The 22,385-nt window shown below is 39.2% G+C and overlaps 1 protein-coding gene across 1 annotated transcript in view; it reads left to right on the top strand.

Annotated features, from left to right (window-relative positions):
* Positions 1 to 22,385, top strand: part of ITGA4 (integrin subunit alpha 4) — a 57,441-nt gene that overhangs the window by 21,876 nt on the left and 13,180 nt on the right. The window contains exons 10-17 of the mRNA XM_089519629.1: positions 2,719 to 2,830; positions 5,453 to 5,547; positions 6,924 to 7,014; positions 9,562 to 9,607; positions 11,615 to 11,769; positions 12,970 to 13,127; positions 15,472 to 15,621; positions 16,982 to 17,058. Coding sequence (XP_089375755.1) covers positions 2,719 to 2,830; positions 5,453 to 5,547; positions 6,924 to 7,014; positions 9,562 to 9,607; positions 11,615 to 11,769; positions 12,970 to 13,127; positions 15,472 to 15,621; positions 16,982 to 17,058 — 884 coding nt within the window. The remainder of the gene's footprint in view (positions 1 to 2,718; positions 2,831 to 5,452; positions 5,548 to 6,923; positions 7,015 to 9,561; positions 9,608 to 11,614; positions 11,770 to 12,969; positions 13,128 to 15,471; positions 15,622 to 16,981; positions 17,059 to 22,385) is intronic.

Genomic DNA, 22,385 nt, shown 5'->3' with positions numbered 1-22,385 from the left:
GTTAGTACTTGAATGGGATACCTATATTTCAGAGGAAGGAACTGCCAAAACTACCTCTGAGTATTCCTTGCCTAAGAAAACCCTGTGAAATTCATGAGGTCACCATAAGTTGACAGGTAACTTGAGCCTGGGTTCAGGATCTTAATTTTCACATTAGTTTCCTTCTGGCATGTAATGACAAAGAAGGTGTAGAGACAGCTCCCCACTGGATGGTATCATGATCTTGTGTATTTCTCTATGAATGTCTACATTTCAGAACATTTTTTTTTTTGCAAAATAAAAATTAGTTTGTGCAAAACCTGTGTTCTCTGTGGAAAGTGTTGGTTTTGAGACAAAAAGCAATGTTGTTTCATTCAAACATAATGACTGAAAAAAGTTCCAAACTCTAAAAAATATGTCACAGTAGCCGATCATTTTTTGACTAGGTGTGTCCCTATGTTGATATACCCTACTCATCAAGTCCAAGAATATTTGCAGATATTTTTATAGCCCTAATATATGTTAGAAAGAGATAACATGATATACAGCCAGCATGGTGTAGTGGTCTGAGTGTTGGGTCAGGATTCTGGGAAGCCAAATACAAATCCTTGTTCAGCTGTGAAAACCCATTGGGGTGATCTTGGGAAAGTCATGGTCCACCTTTCCCTTAGAGGAAAGCAATAGCAATCCTCCTCTGTATAAATGTTATCAAGAAAACCACTTGAGATTTGCCTTAGGGTAACTACAGGGCACATAACAACGAAAACAGGAATAACAACAACAACAGGAACAACATAAATGTTTCTTTTTCTGCACTACACAGAAAGCTATCACATCAAAGAGAAGTCTAGACAAGAAGAATTGTTCTGCCAGACACTTCTCGGCCCAACACATAGCTCACACCATTTATGGAAGGTTTTCCTTCCCTTCAGGAAAGGATTTATTGTACAATGTCCTGCCTGTATCGTGAAGTGGTTCAATCCACAAAATAATTTTGCAGTGTTTTCTGCAAACATTTTTCCAGGGTAAAAATTGCATTGAAGCTTTTGCCATGCACTTTCAAAACAGGATTAGAAGACCATTCCCCAGAAATGCTGCTACATTGTATGATCACAAAGATGGATGCCATAATTTTTCCCTAGTAAAATAAACCTGGATACAACACAGCATGACCGCATAATATCATTTTCAGAGACATTTTTCACAACTTCATTTTGAAAGCACTTGGCAGGAGTTGCATTTATTTGCCATTAATGTTGCTTTCTCTTTTAAATAAGTTTTTAAAGCAAAGAAAAACAATGGACTAAAAGCCTACAGGTGACTTATTAAGTACCCTCTGTCTCAAAGATCAGATGACTTTCTCTTCTTTCTCTATAGACACCACCAAATTTTCTCTCTTCTTCTTTAGGAACAGAAATCTAAAAAAGGTGGTAAATCTTTGTCAATCCCTAACAAAATGTGCTTTTTTAGAATTTAAAGTTGTATTTTATTCATATGCAAAGGAGTGCAGATTTAGTTTATCAGCTGCATGACTTTTAATGATTATTAAATTCACAATTTGTCTGTCAGCCCTAGTAATTACAATGCAGAAGACATGATCTTGTCAGTCCATCCTTGAGCAGAAGGTTAGATGTACACAATTTTAGCAGATTAAAGGCAGATGTTTAGTAATCATATATGACAGTATAATCTAGTAGAACCTGTCTGCTAAAGAAGAAAACCAGGACCTTTAGTAAGTTCAACAAAAGAAACTTAATATATATAAATAAAGGAAACTGTCAAGCATAAACCTGACCTACTTTAGGTATCATATAGTTCAAAAGCTCATCAATTTGATGTTTTCAGAACAGTTCAGATGTGATATGTCCGAGAAATTGGCTAGAACAAAGATGTTGCATGAGTGGCACTGTATAGATTATAAAGTGAACAATGTATCAGTTATTGTCAATGAGATATTTAAGCATATACTGTATTTTCTGGCATATAAGACTACTTTTTAACCCAGGAAAATCTTCTCAAAAGTCGGGGGTCGTCTTATACACCAGCTGTCGTCTTATAGGGCAGGTGCTAAAACTTCTGAGCCAGACTGGAGAATCTGCAGTTGCCGCATATGTAACTGAAGGGCAGATCAAGCTGCAGGCATCCAGGATACCTGGGGTATGGAAAAAAGAGCCGTGTTTGCAATACCGCTCTGATAGTCTTGGAGACAGGGAGGGCTGGGCAGGCAGGGAGAGCTGACTAATCCAGGCAGGCTTTGTATACAACAAGTTTTCCTAAGTATCTGCATGTCATAAGCATTTGAATTAAAATTACTGTATTGAAATCAAATCTGGTGGTTTTTTAAATTTTTATTTGGTGTGTGGAAGAGGGGTAGTCTTATACAGCAAGTATATCCCAAACTCTATATTTTAACTGGAAGAGTTGGGGGTCATCTTATATGCCCAGTTGTCTTATACGCCAGAAAGTACGGGTACTTAATTCCCTTGCATTGAAGGGTCATTAACTTCAAAGTGTGTACCTTTCTGTCTGGATCATATCCTTACATTTTCCTCTTGGAGTAGCTAATTTGCCCACTATATTCTCCCCCTCCCATCTTTTTGCATTCTGTTGATCACTAGTGGCTGTAAATTTCAACATAAGCTGTTTTTCTTCTAAAGTGTTACAAGTTGTGCCTGATGTAATTGTGTCTCAGCACTCATACAATCACTATTTCAATGCAAAATTATTATTTTCCTTTAGGGAGCAAAGATGACAGAGCTGGAGACAGCACTGGCTGGGAGTGATTTGTATGCAGCGAGGTTTGGAGAATCCATTGCCAATTTAGGAGACATAGATAATGATGGTTTTGAAGGTAATAATAAATGCCTTTTAAAAATCTGTAAACAGAAAGGAAAGGGGGGAAATTATTGAGATCTCTAAATATAGGTATCCTGAAACACCCAGTGTATAGATGGATAGGTATTTATTTTGATCAGACCATTGTAGTGATCCGATTCCTTGCTCTGCACCTAGAATCTGGTACTTATGGTTAATAGCTGCAATTGGTCCCTCTCACCTGGGATTGTCTTTCTTGACTGGCAGCAGAATTATGAGTCTCAAGAAGAGCAGAATTGGATCTACTATTAGGCAGAGAAAGAAGCAGGTTGGTGGGAAGGTGGGGAGGAGCACTGAAGGGGAAAATAGAGCTGTGTAATATGACCGATGGCCTACGGGAGGAGTGGAAGATGTCCTTCACCAGTACTGAGGTAAGGTTCATCTCTATGTGGAATGTGGGGGATGGAGGAAATGCCATTTTGTGCTTTGTCTTAAGTAGCAAAGTAAAATCTTTTGGATCAACCTGGGTATCCATCCCTCTTACATGAGATCCAGAGACTGAATGGGAGAGGGGAGAAAGCTATTACTTAATTGGTAGATATTGGCTGATATTTTTAATCTTTCAGCAGATAAAGGGGCCAACATTTTTGTGGAAATTGAACCCCCCCCCCAAACCTTGATGTAGTTAAAGGCAACATGTACCAGTGCTCCTCTTCTTTGGATCATTTATCCTAGCTTTTCAAACAACCATCTTTGTGCTGCAGGTAATAGTGAGGTAATAGTAAAACTACCCAAGGTTATAAAAGAGATTAGATTATTTGATACCAGTTTCCTTCATTTCCTTTTAATGTCCTATCTATTAAAACAAAACAAAACGATTGGCACATTCATGGAACAGCAACAACAGCACCTCTACATATTCTTGTCCATACCTTGGGAAAAGAGCTTGGAGGTATACAACAAACTGCAGCATTATTTATCTTGATAGCTGAACTTCTGTTCAGTGAACATTTTGCTGTCCTTTTCTGAAGTATTTATACTTCAAGGTATGATGCATGAATTCTGCTGTGGGGTCACAAAAACAAAAGATAGTACTGGAAAAGGGAGTTTTAGAAGAACTGGAGTATGCTTGTGAATTTTGTGATTACATTATAAGCCAGTAGTAGCTGTTGTTTCAAAAATTAAGGGTGATCTTTTAACAAGACAAACCTCTTGTTTCACCTGCTATTCCCATCCAGAGTGCCTGAACATGTACAGAAGAATTAACTGCAGATACTAGCAAGTGGTTTTTATTCATCTCTTATTAGAGACCACTCACAAGGAACAGAAAAATACCCAGTCGTACTCTAGGCAGCTAGCCAGACTCTGTGGGCAATAGCCTAGATATACCTGGAATACTGCAGAGGGAAATATGACACTTATGGACTGTTAAAAGCATGTGGGACTTCTCCATGACGGTATATATTCCTGGAGAGCCAGTGTGGTGCAGTGGATTGAGCATTAGACTACAACTCTGGACACCAGGGTTTGACCTTGGGCATGTCACACTCTATTCGCCTCAGATGAAAACAATTTCTGCTGCTCCAGAGAACAGGACCCGGAACAATGGATGCAAGCTACAGGAAAAGAGATTCCACCTCAACATTAGGAAGAACTTCCTGACAGTAAGGGCTGTTCGACAGTGGAACACACTCCTTCCTCAGAGTGTAGTGGAGTCTCCTTCCTTGGAGGTCTTTAAGCAGAGGCTAGATGGCCATCTGTCAGGGATGCTTTGATTTGGATTTCCTGCATGGCAGGGGGTTGGACTGGATGGCCCGTGCGGTCTCTTCCATCTCTATGATTCTATGAATGGAAAACCTCCTCTGAACAAATCTTGTGATACGTGTGCTTTAGGGTTGCTGTAAGTTGGAAATGACTTGATAACACATAACAACATACATTCCTAAAGGTGTAGCAGCATGGCACTTGTGAAACACTGTCTGGGATGAGTAGGAGTGAGTGGCTGTTTGATAGGATTGTTTCACGAAAGAACATCTCTGCTGACAGAAGAGCAACATCCATCAAATGTTCAATATTCTTAGTACCCCATTTAGATCTAGTGATGCGAAGGCTTACGAAAGTAAAAATAGAAAACAACCCCCCCCCACCAAAACCCACAGGGGGACAATATCCAGTTTGGGGGTGGGGCTTCTCATCTCTGTTTGGATCACCCAGATGGATATAGACAGTGTTCTATAATAGTGATTATACCAGATCTTTGGCTACAGCTTTTGAAATGGGAAAACAGATTCCAAATGCCCAGCTATGGTCTTAGGAACACTGAGAGTTGCACAAGATCAGTTTCTCTTTGGTGTCCATATTATCACAGTGAAGTACATTTTGCTATTACTGTCCCTGGAGTAACTTGTCTCTACAAGGGTGTGCTCTGCATTGTTTCAGAGCCAAAAAAAAGCATCTAGCTTATCTGAAAATGCCCACTTTAATTGTTAAATGATTACGTGATTAATATAGGTGGGAGAAATACACTAGCTGATAATCTTTATTTCTGTATCTAGAAAAACAAAACAAAATGAAACAAAACATTGGAACATACCAATATATATGTTAATGTTAACACCTTTTAATTTTCCACTTTAATGTTGTTTTGTTTTCTTTACAGATGTAGCCATTGGGGCTCCTCAGGAGAATGATTTAGAAGGGGCAATTTACATATATAATGGCAGGAAAGATGGGATATCACAAGTCTTTTCACAGGTTGGTATCCTTAAGCTATGAATCTAAGTTTAACTCAGTTGTCACAGGTAGTGGAGCATGAACCACTAGTGACTGGTTGTTCATTGTCACTGTGCTGGTGCTGGACTGAATCTGTTTGGGTTCAGCATCTTGGACAGCTCTTTTGAAGGTCAAATTTAAACCCAGGTGAATTCACTGCCCCCCTGACATGGAAGCCAGCACTAGCCGCTATCATTAGGCAGGACCTAGACATAACATGTTGCCTGCTCACAAGGCATACAGTTTACAATTTAGGGACACTTTAGCCCAATATGTTCCCTAGCAACCAGACAGTCTGTCAGAAAAGGCACCAATCAGATTGGACAGAAAGCATCCAGAAGATGAGATAGGAATGAATTCACTAACTTCTTTCCATTCATTTATTGAGAAAAGAAAGAGTGCTTATGCCTCAGTATTTCACCATGACTACTCAGTGCAACCAGCATGATGTAGTGCTTTGAGTGTTGGACTAAGACTCCCTGCTCAGCCATGGAGAAACACTGGATGATCTTGGGCAAATAACACCCTCTCGGCCTCAGAGGTGGACAAAGGCAGACACACACGCCCCGCACTGAACAAATCTTGCCAAGAAAACTATGAAAACATCACCTTTGGGTTGCCATAAGTTGGAGAAGACTCAAAGGCACACAACAACAAATAACACAACAACAACAACAAATTCTGAGGCAGAAATATGGCAGATGTGCGTTTTTTTATTTATATACCGCTATTCCAGAGATCATAGTGGTGAACAGCAAGTAAGCTAATTAGCAAGTAAGCTAATTTGCCCCCAACAGTCTGGGTACTCATTTTAGCGACCTCGGAAGGATGCAAGCCTGAGTCGAGCTTGGGCCCTTTTGCTGGTCTTGAACTGTGGTTTCGAGTGAATGGCTGCAGTACAGGCATTTAACCACTGCGCCACCAGGGCTCCTTATTATGGTTGTAGTATGGAATTAGGCCTGAGGTTTCAGGGATCAGCCTGGCTGCAAAAATAAACCAACTTTAGTCAGCAGGCTATAATAAAGGAAAAGCACCCTTCCAAGCATAGTAAGTGCAGACTAGATTCAAGAATTCCCAGATTCTGAACTTTAGTGTGCCAGTATGAGAGTTCATCGGATGCATTTTTCGAGCAGCTCATTGTCCTGGCCAGCCGTGGTAAGAGCATTGTTTAAATGCCAACTGGAATGTGTATGTACCACAGTGAAAACAGGATAATTAATTAGGAAAGCTGATTTACCTAATTTTGATATTGTTCATCAGATATAGCTACTAGTACTTCTTTTTTAAAATAATGTCTTCCCTTTTAAAAGATAAATTGTGCTTCCATTTTAAAAATCAGGTCTATCTTGATTTTTTAGAGAATACAAGGGCATCAAATCAGCAACACTCTACGCATGTTTGGGCAATCAATTTCTGGAAGAATTGATGTGGACAATAATGGATATTCAGGTGAGAAAAGGTTTAAAACAGTAAGAACAATGCCCTAAATCCAGTAGTTAGTCCCAACTATGGTAAACTCGTTGACTTAATGGGAACTTGTAGGTCAACACTTACATGCCTTCCATTAATTCAGTGACTTTAGACTAGTTGAGCCTAAGAACTGGAATTAGGTCAAATGTTTATGTCATTTTTCTTACCCACCTTCCTCTGAAATATAGTGCCAACACAGGATAGAAATGAATAAAACAAAACCAATATGAAATGAGTTGCATATAAAGAAATTAGCAGTGCAATTCATACAAGTCTATGTATAAGCTAATGTTACTGACTTGGGCCCGGTACATACATGTGGGAAGTGGTGTGCTGGCACTGATTCTAGAGTTCAGAAGCGCACAGCAACTGCACGCTCCCGAACTCTAGTCTGTACGGATGCTGCTATCATGGCAGCCTCTTGTCCATATAGGGGCCGCCATGATGACATCACCACCGTACAGTGACCATACGTCACTGGCAGGAAGCGGCATCATGGCAGTGCTCTTTCCTGTTTGTGGTGCCACAAAAAAGAAGCCGCTCTAGGCAGCTTCTTGTTGACGGTGTGTCAGTGCTGCAGCATGTGACTGCTGCAGCACCAACTTGGAGCAAAGATGAGCGGCATGGAGCCGCCCGTCTGTCGAGCCCCTTAGTTTTATTTACTCCAGGTAAGTATTGACTTCTTTTCTTTCTTTTCCCCCTTTCTCTTTTCTTTTCTTTATATCCTGCCTTTCGCCAGTACAAGATTTAAGGCAGCTCACAATCACACTATCACAGGTATATAATGCAAGCTTATCAGTGTGGAAGGAACAATGTATACCTTTTGGTATAGATTGGGAGCCTGTTTACCACACTGGTGTAATGCATTATCTCCTCTAGAGGTTCCTGAATGAGACAGATTATCTAGCTTCATTTCAGTCTTGCTTAAAGCTTGGCTGTGAGACAGAGATGGTTTTGGTCACCTTGATGGATGACTTATGCTGGGAACTGGATTGGAACAGTGTGTTCTGTTAGTTCTGCTGGATTATTGATGGCTTTTTGTACCATTGACAGTGGAATGAAACTTTTAGGCTCTGCTTTTTAGCGGTTTTTAGTGGTTTTGTTCTTTTCTGAAGATGGTGCTGGGGGTTTTCTGTTAGCACTCCAAGTATGCCTATCCTGGGAGATGTCTGATCTGGCCATGTCAACATAAGCCTTATTTACAGCTTGTTTGAATTACTGTAATGTCACTTTGAAAAGTGTTCAGAAAAATCAGCCCAAAAAACTGCATCCAGATTATGAGATTTTTAGCTGGGGTTGGTCGCAATGAGCAAAACATCATTTTATTGCAACAGCTCTACTGACTGGTGGTCCATTTCAGGGCATAACTCAATGTACTGGCTATGTAGGTTAAAGCCCTACATATTCTCAGTCCAGGCAATCTGAATATCATACTATATCAGCCTGTGAAGGATCTGAAATCTTTGGGAAAGGGCCTTCATTCAGTCCCACCACCTTCACAGGATCATTTGGTGGGAAGATGGGAGAGGGCCTTCTTGTTGGTGCCTTCTCCTCAGTTTGGGAACTCCCTGCCTAGGGAGGCTAGGATGGTTCCTTCCTTGCTGTCTTTCTGCCAGCTGTTGAAAACTTTTCTGTTCTGGCAGACTTTTAAGAATTGACTGCATTGAATTTTAATAGTGTGTTGTTTTGCTGATGGTTATGTTTTGTCTTTTAATAGATTGATAAATAGTTTCATTGCATTTTATGCCTATCCTGGCATATATATATTTGTAAGTGTTTTAACTGTATTTGTTTTGTTTTTGTAAGCTACCTTGAGTCCCAGTATTGGAGAAAAGGTGGGGTATAAATTAATAAGTTGGTATTGTTGTTATTACATCATGTATTTGGCTGATTGCCTCAGTTCTCTGTTGGTATCAAAGATTGTTCATCCAAATGTGCTACAAATTTCCCTTTAGACCTTTGGTCTCAAACTGTGAGTTGGTGGGGACTTTGGAGACAGAGCTACCCAACATAGCTACCCGACACAGCTCCTCTCTCCCCTTCTAATTATTTTTTAGATGCATGTGACAACCACTTATGGATGGGAGGGGGGGTCACCTTTTCTTACTGTTTTGAATTATTTTCAGTAGGCACACTCACTCTTTAAAATTTCAGTTGGAAATACATTTCTCCCTGTACATATTTCTTTTTAAAAATACTCTTTTCTGGTTGAATGGCTCTAAACTTATCTACTTCACCTTCAGAATTCCTGTGGAAATGGAGCAGTGACTTAGGAATATGACCAATTGCTGTAGAATTATTTGATGCAAGGCATAACAGCCGCATAGCCACATCTGAATGATTCTGTTTAGGATGTTCTAATGATAGATGTGCTGTAATGTATCACCATATCCCCTCTAATTAATAATGTGCAAATAGTGATTTAATATAGTCTAGAGGTGAATATGCAATAAGGGGATTGTGTCTGAGAGATGATTTCTGGCACCTAATGATCATCATCAATCTATGGACTTTTTCCCCCTACAGATGTAGCAGTTGGTGCTTTTCTGTCAGATGCTGCAGTGTTGCTGAGGTGAGTTGAACACATTCCATTGCTTAGAGACAACTGGACATAATGGTAAATTATGAGCTGCAATTAAATGAATTTGCAATGTACCACTGACTTCATAAGTCTCTTTATTAAGCTCTGAACTTTGTCATTAAACTTTGGATTGCTGTACACCACTGACATATTTAATACATTGGGAGGCTCTCATGTGTGTCACTAGTGTCACTATGAAATTATCCAAGCAGGGAATACTTCAAACTCCATATGCCAAAGATATATAGGGAATGTTAGCTGGAAAAATATTAAAATTTAGGCATCTCTGAAATTAACTTTGGTAGAAGGAAACCCCTACTAAAATCAATTTACAATTATGAAGTACTGTTCTGGTTTCTTTGAAATGTATAGTTTTTTGCTTTGGATCTTTACACCAGAAAAACTAGGCAATTTCACTAGGTGATAGCACCCAGAGGACAACAGTCCTGTGGCAGAGGACCCTAAAGATTACACAACTTCATCAGGCACATCAGTAGTTAGGTAGATTTATGTTTACTAGGGGTGGCTTGTAAATACAGTCCTCCCTCCATTCTCGCGGTTTTGAAACTCGCATCCCTTGCTTATGTAATCCACAGTCCTATCTGATTTGGGTTTCTCATCATGAAAGTGCCAGAAATGTTTTCAGTTGAACGCTAAATGCCCAGAGATTTATAAGCCAGCCAAAAGTAGGCTTTACAGGCACTCCAAACATTAGCTTGATTTGTGTTCCTGCATAAGGCTATGGTTATGTGGTGGCCAGTATTTCAGAAAGCAACATTGCTCTATACCCAGAATTCTTAAGGTTCATCCCATAATTCCACTTTTATAAGTCTCTGATAGATTTATAAACCATAAAATTAATAGTTTATTTTCTGGGGCCTGTAAATTTAGCCACTGAAATGGTTCTCTCCCATTCTTATTGGTGTTAATGATGTTTATCACACTATACTCTTAAAGTGCTACTATTCCACTTTGACTCCTCTAGCTGCCTCCTGTTGCATTCTGGGATTTGCAGTTTTAAGGAGGGGTATTTAGAATTCTCAGGCAGAGCAAGTCAAGTCACTAAAAATATACAAGTCACAAGTGAAGTCAGTGTGTCATTTTTACCAAGTCAAGCCCAAGTTGCATCATTGAAGTGATCTGCGTCTGAATTAAGTCCAAGTCAATTGACTCAAATCTCCATCAGTGCTATCTGTAGCTGTGAACATGGACACCAATGAGATATTTTTTACCGTTGTTAATTGCCATGCAGCAGGAGTTGGGGATTTTGTTTTTGGATATTGTATCTGAAAAGGGAAGGGTTAAATCTCCATGCAGTCTTGTGGTCTTGATCTGCATTTGGCCCCTGTGGTTGCTTTTCAGTTTTAAAAAAGCCAGATGGAACTGCATGTGTGTTTGTTGATAGTGTTGTTGTTAACTGCCTTTGACTCATGGATGAGCCCTTTCCAAGGCACCTATCCTAAACTTCTCTGCTCAGGTCCTGCAGGCTCCGGCTCTCCCTGATCAAGTCTAACCATCTAGCATGTGGTCGTCCTCTCTTTCTGCTGCCTTCTGCTTTTCCTAGCATCATTATGTTTTCTAATTATTCGCTTACCCTCATGGTGTGACCAAAGTAGGACAGCCTCAATTTAGTTATCTTGCCTTCTAGGGATAGTTCAGGCTTGATCAGTTCTAGAACCTATTTGTTTGTTTCCCTGGCTTTCCACAGTATCCTCAGTGTGTGTGTGTGTGTGTGCCATCAAATCTCCCATCAACTTATGTTTACCCAATGAATTTCATTGGGCTTTCTTAGGCAACAAACACCCAGAGGAGTTTTTGCCAGTTCCTTCTGTGTGCTATATAGTTAATGTAATGTGTAGCTCTATCACTGGAATCCAAGCCAAAGTGTATAAACAATTTCTCTCATAAAAGGGATAAATGAAAATGAAGCATCACAGAAATGGCAAATGGTAAGGGGACATCTTGTGATTACAGATTTCTTTTCTTTTTTCTTTTTAGGACAAGAGCAGTAGTTATTGTTGAAGCATCATTAAAGCACCCTGACTCAGTAAATCGGACTAAGTTAGATTGTGTTTTAAATGGACAGCCAGCTGTATGTGTGAATCTGATGCTTTGTTTTAACTATAAGGGCCGAACTGTTCCAGGTTATATTGGTAAGCTGCTTGTGAAGTGTTTGGACATCTTTCCTCAGCTCTGCCTGACTGAATGCATTGGGCCCTCCCCATATGCAAGGGATCCATTCCGGACCCCCCCCTCCCGTGTATGGGGAAAAACGTGTATCCTCAAAGCCCATTTGTTTTAATGGGAGTGTGTTCTGGGGCATGTGCACCATTGTATTTTTGGTGGCTTAACCCTCCACATAAAGTTAAAGCTGCATATAGCACACACGTGTAGGGCAAATGCGTGCTGTACATGCATTAATACCCCTGTACAAAGAGTGATGTCCTGCTAAACATTAAGTAGAAATGATGAAAAATAGAAACCATCAGGTACTCATTGCTATTTGAGCAATGCATAGAGTAGTTCCCCTAAATATTCTAAAGGCACCAGATCCATCTGATCTTGGAAGGTAAGCTAGGCCAGTCCTGGTTAGTACTTTGATGAGAGATCATCAATGAATACTAGCTGCTGTAAGCTATATTTCAGAGAAAGTAACTGGCAAAACAACCTCTGAGTAATCGTTGCCTAAGAAAACCCTGTGAAATTCATGGGGTTGCCATAGGTCAACAGGTGACTTGAAAGTGCACATGGATACATAAGATGTTAATGGTAGGAGACTATCCAGGATATCTGTAGGGAAGACTTTTATAGTAGTTAACATTTAATTTACCATTTTAGAAGCATATTCTGACCTTCTTTATGATTTCACTCTTTCCACTCAAGTCAAGTAGATGATAATTCATTTGGCAGTGTTGGCAATACTTGTGTAAACACTGTCTGCAGTACAGAAGATCTGTAGCTCTTATAACTATGTTATCTGCTTGATTTGTTTTTATTCCAAGGGAAGAGTTGGATAAGAAATAAATGTTGTTGTTGTTAGATAAGTTTGCCAGGAGTTGTGAGACTCAAGTCACACGACTTTAGTGGCATGACAAAGAATACACATTTGATTTTTTTTTAAATCAAAAAGAATGTGGCAGACAGGTATCATTCCTGTTTCAATGGACTGATAGGAAGTGCTGTAAGATCTGCATTGATTTAGAAAATGAAATGATGGAATTATGTCCTGATTGTATTGTGTGTTGTCTAGTATAGTTTATCATCAGTTGTAAGAAAAATAGAAATAGAAATATCTTTTGGAGTTACTTTAATAAACCTTCCTTTTTTATTCTCCCCCACCTTAACCTTTGCAGTATTGCTTTATAATCTCATCCTGGATGGTCACAGGAGGCCAGATACAGCAGCACGATTTTACTTTGCCTCTAATGGAACTTCTGAGATGACTTCTGGAAGCATCAAGATTTACAACAGCAAGAATGTTACTTGTACAACTCACCAAGCATTCATGAGGGTAATATGCTTTCTAGTTTAAATTAGAGTTTGGGGAATGAAACAGTGGCTACAACTGTGGCTGCATCTAGACTGAAGAATTAATGCAGTTCGATACTACTTGAACTTCCATGGTTCAATACTATGTAATTCTGGGATTTCTAGTTTTTAAGATATTTAACCTTCTCTGTCAGAGAGCTCTGGTGACACAACAAACTGCAAAGCCCAGGATTCCATAGCATTGAGCCCTGGCAGTTAAAGTGGGATCAAACTACATTAATTCTGCAATGCAGTAGCAGCCTAAGACAGTGAGATAAAGAGAACCACTCCTATCAGTGTGATCAGGAGAAATCATTAGGTGGAGCTTATAACAGAAGCCCAGAACAGAAAGGCCAAATAAGGTGGCTTCCAGCCGCTTTATAACTGTGGTATTCAAACAACGCATGCCTCCAAAGCAGCCCAAAGCTGTGCCAAAGCTGAGGTCTAGTCCTTTGGACCGGAGCGAAAAGGAGCCGGGATTATCTGGCTCCTGGCAGCATGGGCCGGGTCCTGCAGCCGTGGCCCACTACAGGAGCGGGCCATGCGTTTGCTGCACTACCAACCCACTTGTGGGTGGAGTGGACTCAGGTAGCTCTTTCATGCTGGTCTACTCTTAGCTTTGTTTCAAACTGATGCCTATTTAAAAAGCACAGGAAAACAGACACTTTGTCCATGTGAACCTGCCCAGTTATGAAGATAGTTTGGACCGGTTTTCTGAATGTACTGTTCTTCATTTCAGCTCTTGAACAATCCTTACTTTTCATGTAGTTTACTTTTTATTATTTTGGGGGTGGGGGTGGGAAAGCAGCATTGTGTCTCCTCCTCCTCCTTCTGTGACTTTCATACTTATTCTGAACCTGTAAATTTAAATGTGTTGTAGCTGAGCTAATTCTTTCAACAGATGACTTGCATTTTCAGTATCTGAGAAAATTAATAGCTAATTGGTTTAATGAAGGTAATGTGAAGCAGATGCAAGGGAAGGCTTGTGAAAAATGAGAATGAATTGGACAACATATACAAATAAGCCTGCAGATCAAAATTAAAAAAGGGAACATGGAGGAGAATCAGTAGCTGCCTTATCTCATGGAGGGAATAATTTGATTCACGTTCGCTATTGTAATCTTTGATACTGTTTTATTTTTGTAAATCATTCATGAATAAATTGAACTTATATAGTTTTTTGTGGGTTTTTCGGGCTATTTGGGGAAATCCTACACAGTTTAGCCTGCCATAAAAAAAGGTGTTTTACAAAGCTACAAACTACCTAGACTCATTTCCCATCTTCGTATTCCAGTTTTTAAAGGAGATTATGTCAGGGATGATGGGAGTTGTAGCTCTTCACCTCTGGCTCGAACTCACCACCTTGTTGCGCACCGACGCTGACCAGTTTTGGCCAGTGGATAAAGCTTTGCTCTAAAGCAGCAGAGTTACAGAGAATAGGCTGAAGACCCTGACAAACTCTCCAAGCCTTCTCACTCTTGCTTCCACAGAAGTCTTCACACTTCTTCAGGATCCAGCTGGCTCTTGTATCTTCACTCAAGACACCAGACAACTCAGTAGTCTTATATAAAAGATCTACTTTATTCTACTATATACAGCTCCAAACTATCCAACACAACAATACTCCTCACTACTCCAATACTCCCAACTACTACCCACAAAACACACTGGGATTCATAGTCATTATTATAGTCCTTGGATCATACCACCCACTTTTGTCAGTTTCCACCCAGTGGGCGTGTACAACCACTCTCATTGGTTCTCTTGTTTCTATCCAGATTTGATGATTTCATCATCTCAGCCTTGACCACTTAACAATTCTCAGGTGTTTTCAATTATCCACTTTACTTTTCTGTCCTTGGCTTTCAGGACTTGTTAATTCCATTATCTTTTACACCTGTGTGGTTGCTACTTGCTTCTGCTGAGTCACTTTGACTCTCACATACATGTTTTATTTCAATCACTGTATGTCCCATGTTGCTTTTTCCTTAACAGATTATTACCTCTAATACACATTACCCATGATATCTTGAATTTACAATACAATATTATCCAAGATGCTTATGGTCTTCACATTAAGGTTGCAGTTTGAGTGAGCTTTTTCTTATAAGATTGAGATTTCTTTGCATATATCAGGAATGGGAAATATGTGGCCCTTCAGATATTGCCAGTCTCTTAGCATCCATCACTATTGGCTGCGCTGGCTTAGACTGGTGTAAGTTTTATTTAAATAAGGTCCAGAGGGCTCCCCACATTCCCCAGTTCTGATGAACATTTTATTTTATTTTTTAAATGTAATTCACTCATTAGGTTTCCAATTTTCATAGAAAGATGTAAGGGATATCCTGGCTCCCATACACGTCAAAGCCACCTATCGCCTTGGAGAACACGTTTTGAAAGGAAAAAGTACAGATGAACTCCCACCACTCCAACCAGTTCTTCAACAACGCAAAGAGGATGACATAATACAGAGCAAGGTATGCTACTTATGTTTTTGGAGCTAATGAAGTACTTGTACCCAGGGCAAATTTTGGACAGGTACATTATAATCCAAGCACTTATTTTTATGGATCAGGTTAATACTGATACTTTCTTTCAGGAGTTTATCAGACACAAGGGAAATTGGAAGTATAATGCAATGGCAATCTGAACGCAATCATGGGTTTTCACGTAATTGTGTGATAACCCACTACACGCAAATTCGGGCAATGGGAAGTCAGTCCAAGCACAATCATGGGGTTTCACGTTATGGCATGATAGACTACCACATGCAAATTCGGACAATGGCATGCCATTTTCGGGGAATGGGAAGCCAGTTCGAATGCAATTCGCATTCATGTAAATTCACTGAACTAGTGAATTCATGTGAATGCGTTCTGGCCCCACTTTCTTTTCATTCAAAATTAAGAGAAACTCCTCACGTGTGATAAAATCCTCAGTCCTCAATATGGTAGAATATGCAAATTTTGAGATTTTTTTTTAAAATCAAAAAATGAACTGAAACAAAATTCTCACCCATCCCTCATTAAAATATTTTTCTCCCCTCTGAGAGAAAACCTCTTGGGAATTGGGCAATTTTTATGGACTATTTGCAATTTGATATTTATTCTGCAAAAAAAAAAAAAAATCACTTGTGAGAGTTTTGTGCAGAAAATATTTTCTGAAAAGAAAAGTTGTTTCCATCCATAAAAATCACACGCTTGCTACTATTCTAACAAAAATCTTTCTAACAAAATAAAATCAGGAAGCTTGCTTTTTTGGCAGAAAATACCATTTCTTTCCAGAAAATGCCTTTTTTCTATGTAAGAACTCCACATAGATTTGTGTGTGTGTGTGTGTGTGCATGCGTGAGCGTGTGTGCAAAATAAGTCCCATATTGCAGGGATTCTTAGCTGTCCAGGATACTCCCTTTTTCCTTCTGGGATTCAAATATTCATGAATACTGTTTCTATCCCTAGTAGCCCTAAACATTCAGATTAGGCCCTTATATTCTCTGAATCTGAAATCACTTTAATATCTTACAATATTCATCTTATTCCAAATGAGGCCACCATAATATACAGGAATATCATTTATACGATGTTTAGCTCCCTGCAGTGTAAATAGTCTTTTTGAGGCATTACTTAAAAAGGATCACATAAAACAGCTTGGTTATGGTGTTACTACCAGTGGAAAGTACCAGACTTGAATACAGGTAGAAAAATAGATAGAATGATAATGTAGAATCATTATCTAACAAAATACTGTTAATGGCTCTATGCTTCAAGGTAATAGACTTATTTCTCAATGTATAGATATGAACATGTGAAATAATTTTTGTTTTCTTTTTTTTAAAAGTTTGTGTTTGCAAGATTTTGCTCTCAAGAAAATTGTTCTGCTAACCTACAAGTTTCTGGAAAACTTGCATTTCCCAAGTAAGTTGAATGTGATTTCATTTAGTTTTAGTTAAGGCATAGAGGGCAGGGTTTACAGAAAGATGCCCCAAGTTTAACAGCAGATGATAAAACCAGCTCTTTTCCAGGGATGGGATGACAGTTTCTACTTATGGTGGCATAAAAGCATAAATAAACCATTTCAAACTTATGTTTAGAAATCAGCTAACTATTTGTTGTTCTTGTTGATGTTAATATTGGCCAGAATCCTTTTGGAGAGTTATGTAAGTGGATTTATGTCTGTGAGAATTGGGCTAGACTGCAAGATCTGTAAATATTATAGAATTGCTGTTACATTATTACATATGGAAGCCAGCAGAGTGACAGATGCATATTTCGACTGATGTATATTGGTCCTGTGGTGCAGTGGGATATTGACTATGGAGTGCCAGTACATATGTGCCAGTACATATGGGAAAGACACTGATGTTTATCACACTATGCTCTTAAAGAGGTACTATTCCAGTGTGACCCCTCTAGCTGCCTCCCGTTGCATGCTGGGATTGGCAGTTTTAAGGAGGGGTATTTAGAATTCTCAGGCAGAGAAGTTCAGCTCCTTAAAACTGCCAATCCCAGCATGCAACAGGAGGCTGCTAGAGGAGTCACACTGGAATAGTAGCTCTTTAAGAGCATAGTGTGATAAACATCACTGATTAGATCAATCATGTATAGAATTGACCAAAAAACAGAGGGGGGGAACCCCACACACTTGATACATATTTTGGGCAGACTGTGATTTACATAAATAGGTTTTCTGCCATCACATCTGGGTTAGCCTTGAAAACAAGTGTAAAACATTGTCTTATCTATGAATTGTTAATTTATTTTTTCTTAACAGCTTTATCTTCTTTATCCATGTACAGCATGATGACAATTTTAAGTAAAGTGATTCCTTCATTTAAAAGGAGCTGCTAAATTCTTTTCTGCTTAAGAAAATTAGATAGCACTGATTGTGTAGCATTGCAATCTTAAGCTTTATCTACCCATATAGTTCCTCACTTTGCATGAGACAAATATTTTTATATTTGTCTACATACACACATCAACACATGCCAATTGAATAATAACAATAAATTATGATTACAAGTGAAAACCTCTAGTTCAGCTTTCTCCCATTCCCAGATGTTCTACTGGTGATTGATTATATGCTTTCACATACTCCATACTGGAAAGCCCCCCAACTCACCCCCGTCCATTCATTGCATCCTGTTCCCCAAGCAAAATGCAGTAACATTGAAAGTAAAAGGCACCAATTATTTAAATATAAAGAAAAAACTTGAGAGCAAAGTGTAAACCTGGAATCTAACCACTGAAATGTTAACATTTGCATTTATCTCTTTAATATGAAACTTAGCTGCTTATGTGGTGCTTTTACCTTCTGTTGCCTGTCTAAGTGCCAACTTTTCTCCCCAAGGTGTTCAGTGACTAATGTGTTGGTCTCCAGCCAGAATATTTGATAAATGTCTATTTCAAGGCAGCTCTTCTACAAGTCTTAATTAAACTTTAATGTCAAATTGAAGTTTACTTATAAATCCTCTTAGGTACCTTTTGCTTGTTAACGTGATTAGGGAACACTAGGTGGAACATAAGATAGACAAGTTCACTCATGTGCACAAGTCCTGCTGTATATTAACCTTGATGGAAAGTTGAAAGGCAAGAGCCTTTGCACAGCATAAGGTTATTATAAAAGCAGCATTAAACACTTGGCAGTGTGCTTCAAAATAGTAGAAATGGAACTCACAGACAAAGAAGGCATTCATTGCTACAGCCATGTGACTAGGCAACAAGAGTTAAACATAAAAGTATAACAGGGGAATTTGAAGAGGCAGAGAAGAATTAAAATAGTGACTGTTTTGTCTGGCCAAGATAGCTGACCATTAGTAGCACAATATATGTGCTGTTCTTTGCTTTGCAGGATTTATTATCTTTAAGTGTATAAAGATACACAAGGATTCCACAAGGGCAGAAATGCAGTCTCCAAGACAGTTCCCTAGCTCAGGAACTGTCACACACCCTGACATTACAACATTCCCCACTGCAAAGTTGAAAAATCACAATGATTCATTAAGATGGGACAGACAGAAGCTTCTCCAAACAAAGATTTACAATATTATAAAAAGACCTTTGAAAGTCCATGCTGAATAGGGATGGAGGCAACCCTCCCTTCTCCCACCCATCCTACTCGAATGGTCATTTATGCTGAAGTGAGTATAACCAATTTGCATTTTAAATATCCAAAGTGCAGTCACTATTGAGAAGTGACTGGAAAGTGAAACTAAGGGCCTGAACAGACAGGCCAAAATAAAGCTGCTTCAGGTCACTTTGGAGGTATGCTGTTTAAATGCTGCATGCGTCCTAAGATGCTGTAAGCCACACCAAAACCACGCTCCAGTCCTAAGGACTGGAGCACAGCTTTGGCACAGCTTCTGGCCTCTTAAGATGTGTGTGTCATTTAAACAGCATACCTCTAAAGTGACCCCAAGCAACTTTATTTTGGCCTGTCTGTTCGGGCCCTCAATGAAGCTTACAGCTGAGACAGACTGATAGAAGAGTGCTCAGAGGTTGAAGATTAAACTAAATGGCGATTTGGACTGGAAATAAAAGTCACCGTCCCCAAGATTTAAACAATTAAAAAGTCTAGATGGAAGCCAAATTTTAGAAAAGGAGAAATAAATATGGTCTCCAAAGCTGGAACTTAAACAAAGTGATTTACATGACATTATAAGCATGACCATTAGAAATATGTCCAGAGTTGGGCTAGATGAAGCTGATCCTTTGATAGTTAAAATTAAAGTCTTAATATCTAAGTTGTCTAACCAGGTTTTAGATCTGAATAAACAGGTAACAAAAAGTAATAAGCATTTAGAAGAGAAACTGGCTTAAGAAATTACACATCAAGAGATTAGAAATAACAGGACAAGTAAATCATTTTAAAAACCTTGCTGAAAAACAATTAAGAGAAATCTCACTGTTATTTTAGAATCTAACAACAATTGCACATAAACATGAACAGGAGATCTCTGATAATTTGAAGGAATGAACATTTTAGTTCAGGATTTGGAAAAGTCACAGGCTATAATTATGATGATTGAGTTAAAACTAAAGGAAACACAGAAAGTTAAGAGCTGTTCCAGAAGGCCTGTCTGACAAAAGTCTTAAATGCTGTGGTGTTTCCTACAAACAGTTCTTGTGAAGAATTTGAAAGGATGGTAGAAGGAATATATAGGCAAAACTCTGTTTATGCACAGAGGAGAAAAATTCCTGGAGATTTGATAATTTGTCTTCTACATGGAAACATCAGAGATGACATGTTGAGTGTGCACTTTAAGAAGAAGCTTAAAATAAATGAGAATTAAATAATTTTGTTTAAACAAATTCTTGAAAGAATGCTGAAAAAATGTAGAGAGCAAAAAAATTTATTGGAAGTGTTCAGGGGAAAAAATATTTTGCTGGATAGTTCCAGAGGGTTTGATAACCACTGATGCAGATAAAAAATATGTGATTAACTGTGTGGAGAGAGTGAGCGAAATGTTCAAAATGTTGAAGAAGATATTTTGCCAAAGACAATGACCAAACACATGACTTGTGGAGCTTTACAGGTTTGCTGGCATCAGGTCTGGATGATCCTCCACATCCAGACCCATTTGTTTGAAGTGCTCCATGCCTTGGTGGGAAAGAGCATTGGCAAGCCCATTGTCCAATCCAGCTGCATGGAGTACTGTAAAAAGGATAACATGCCAAAGACAATGACCAAACATATGACTCATGGAGATCTAGAGGACAAGGAATTAATGACCTTCCTTGTCCTCTAAATCCATATTATTACACTGGAATTGACCAACTCCTCTGCCTAGATCTGAATGGCCACAACAATTGTAAAAAAAACAAACACCAACTCTAGAAACGTTAGATCTGACAACATATCTGCTTCAACCACTCCTCAGGTTGAAGACATTGCATACCAATGTCCATGAAAATATACCACAAAATCTATAGAAACTGCAGCTTCTGAAGACACCTTTAAGACATCTCTCATTTTATCCATATCTCCAAAAAGAAACCCCATTGAAGGTGACAAGAATGCTTGTCAGATTTAGTCCCTCGGGTCTTCCCTGAGTCCATGCATAATTCTAATCTTACGATGGTTCTTATTATTCCACATATAATGTCACAGAATTGCTGTGCAAGGTACCACAGCCCTACATGGAAAATTTAAATGAAAATTTAAATTCTTTATGTGTAGCCTTCCTGTGCCTCATAAATTTACAAACCCTCTCCCTCAAATTCCCAAGTTTCTCCTTTGGGAATCTACATTGCTGTTCTCAATAGCAAAGAAAACCAAAGAAAGATTTAGTCCTTCAGTCTTCTCAGGGGCTATGGGTATACCCAACTCACACATCAAGAAGTACAAAACTCTCTTATAAAAAAGAACACTGTCCTGTTCCTGGCAGTCCTATAAATGAACAAAAAACATATAAATAATAAATAATCCTTTCTTCCTGGACCTAAGCTTAAGGGTCCATTTAAGAAATGTACTGAAATTTTCAAATGTAGTACTGAACAATGCACAGGAGAAGCCTGGTTCATGTAAAAGAAGCCTAGCGAGACCCCAACCTGATGGAAAGATCCAGTGGGGCCTACCCCAGCCAATTTCTCTTTCCATGTATGGTTGGAATCTATGTTGTACAGTTTTGAGCATCATTCTTTTGCATGGGAGATTAGTACTATGGTTGTATAGTTGCTGTAGTCTTTTGTGTCTCCTTTTTTGTGGATGGTGATGTATATTGATCATTTCCAATCTTATTGGCCATCATTTTGTTTTCCATGTCTGTTGACATACATTAGTTATTTGGCCTACTGGCAGTTTTGCAGCTGACTCCCCAACCCTCACCAATCACACAGTGGGAAAGCCTGCACAGCTGCCCAGTGCATGACTGCACAGACAGGAGCATGCAGTTGCTCAGTAAGGATGCCTGACCAGTTTGCCTGGCCCCTCACTCCTGGATCAGATTATAAGAGAGGATGCCAAATTCATTCACTCACCCACTCAATCATGGAATACAAAAAGCCACAGACAAATCCAAGGTGACAATGAACCACTATCTGCTCTGTCCTTTGAGTCATCATCCAAAGAGGAAGGGCAGAGGAGTGGATGGAGCTTATAAACCCATAGCTCTGCCACCAAATGCCTAGTGTCATGGCTTATTGTGCCTGATGTCATTTACACTGGCTTTTCTTCCATTGGAAGCCAGCAAAAATGGATCTCCCTCAACAGCACCTTACAGGTCTGGATCCGTATTAGCAGAGCA

The sequence above is a fragment of the Sceloporus occidentalis genome, unplaced genomic scaffold (genome assembly GCF_023333645.1).
Source record: "Sceloporus occidentalis isolate IW3139 unplaced genomic scaffold, rSceOcc1.0.p SCAF_4, whole genome shotgun sequence".
Lineage (NCBI taxonomy): Eukaryota > Metazoa > Chordata > Lepidosauria > Squamata > Phrynosomatidae > Sceloporus > Sceloporus occidentalis.
Note: the sequence above shows the minus strand (reverse complement) of the source record. Positions and strands in the feature narration are given on the sequence as shown.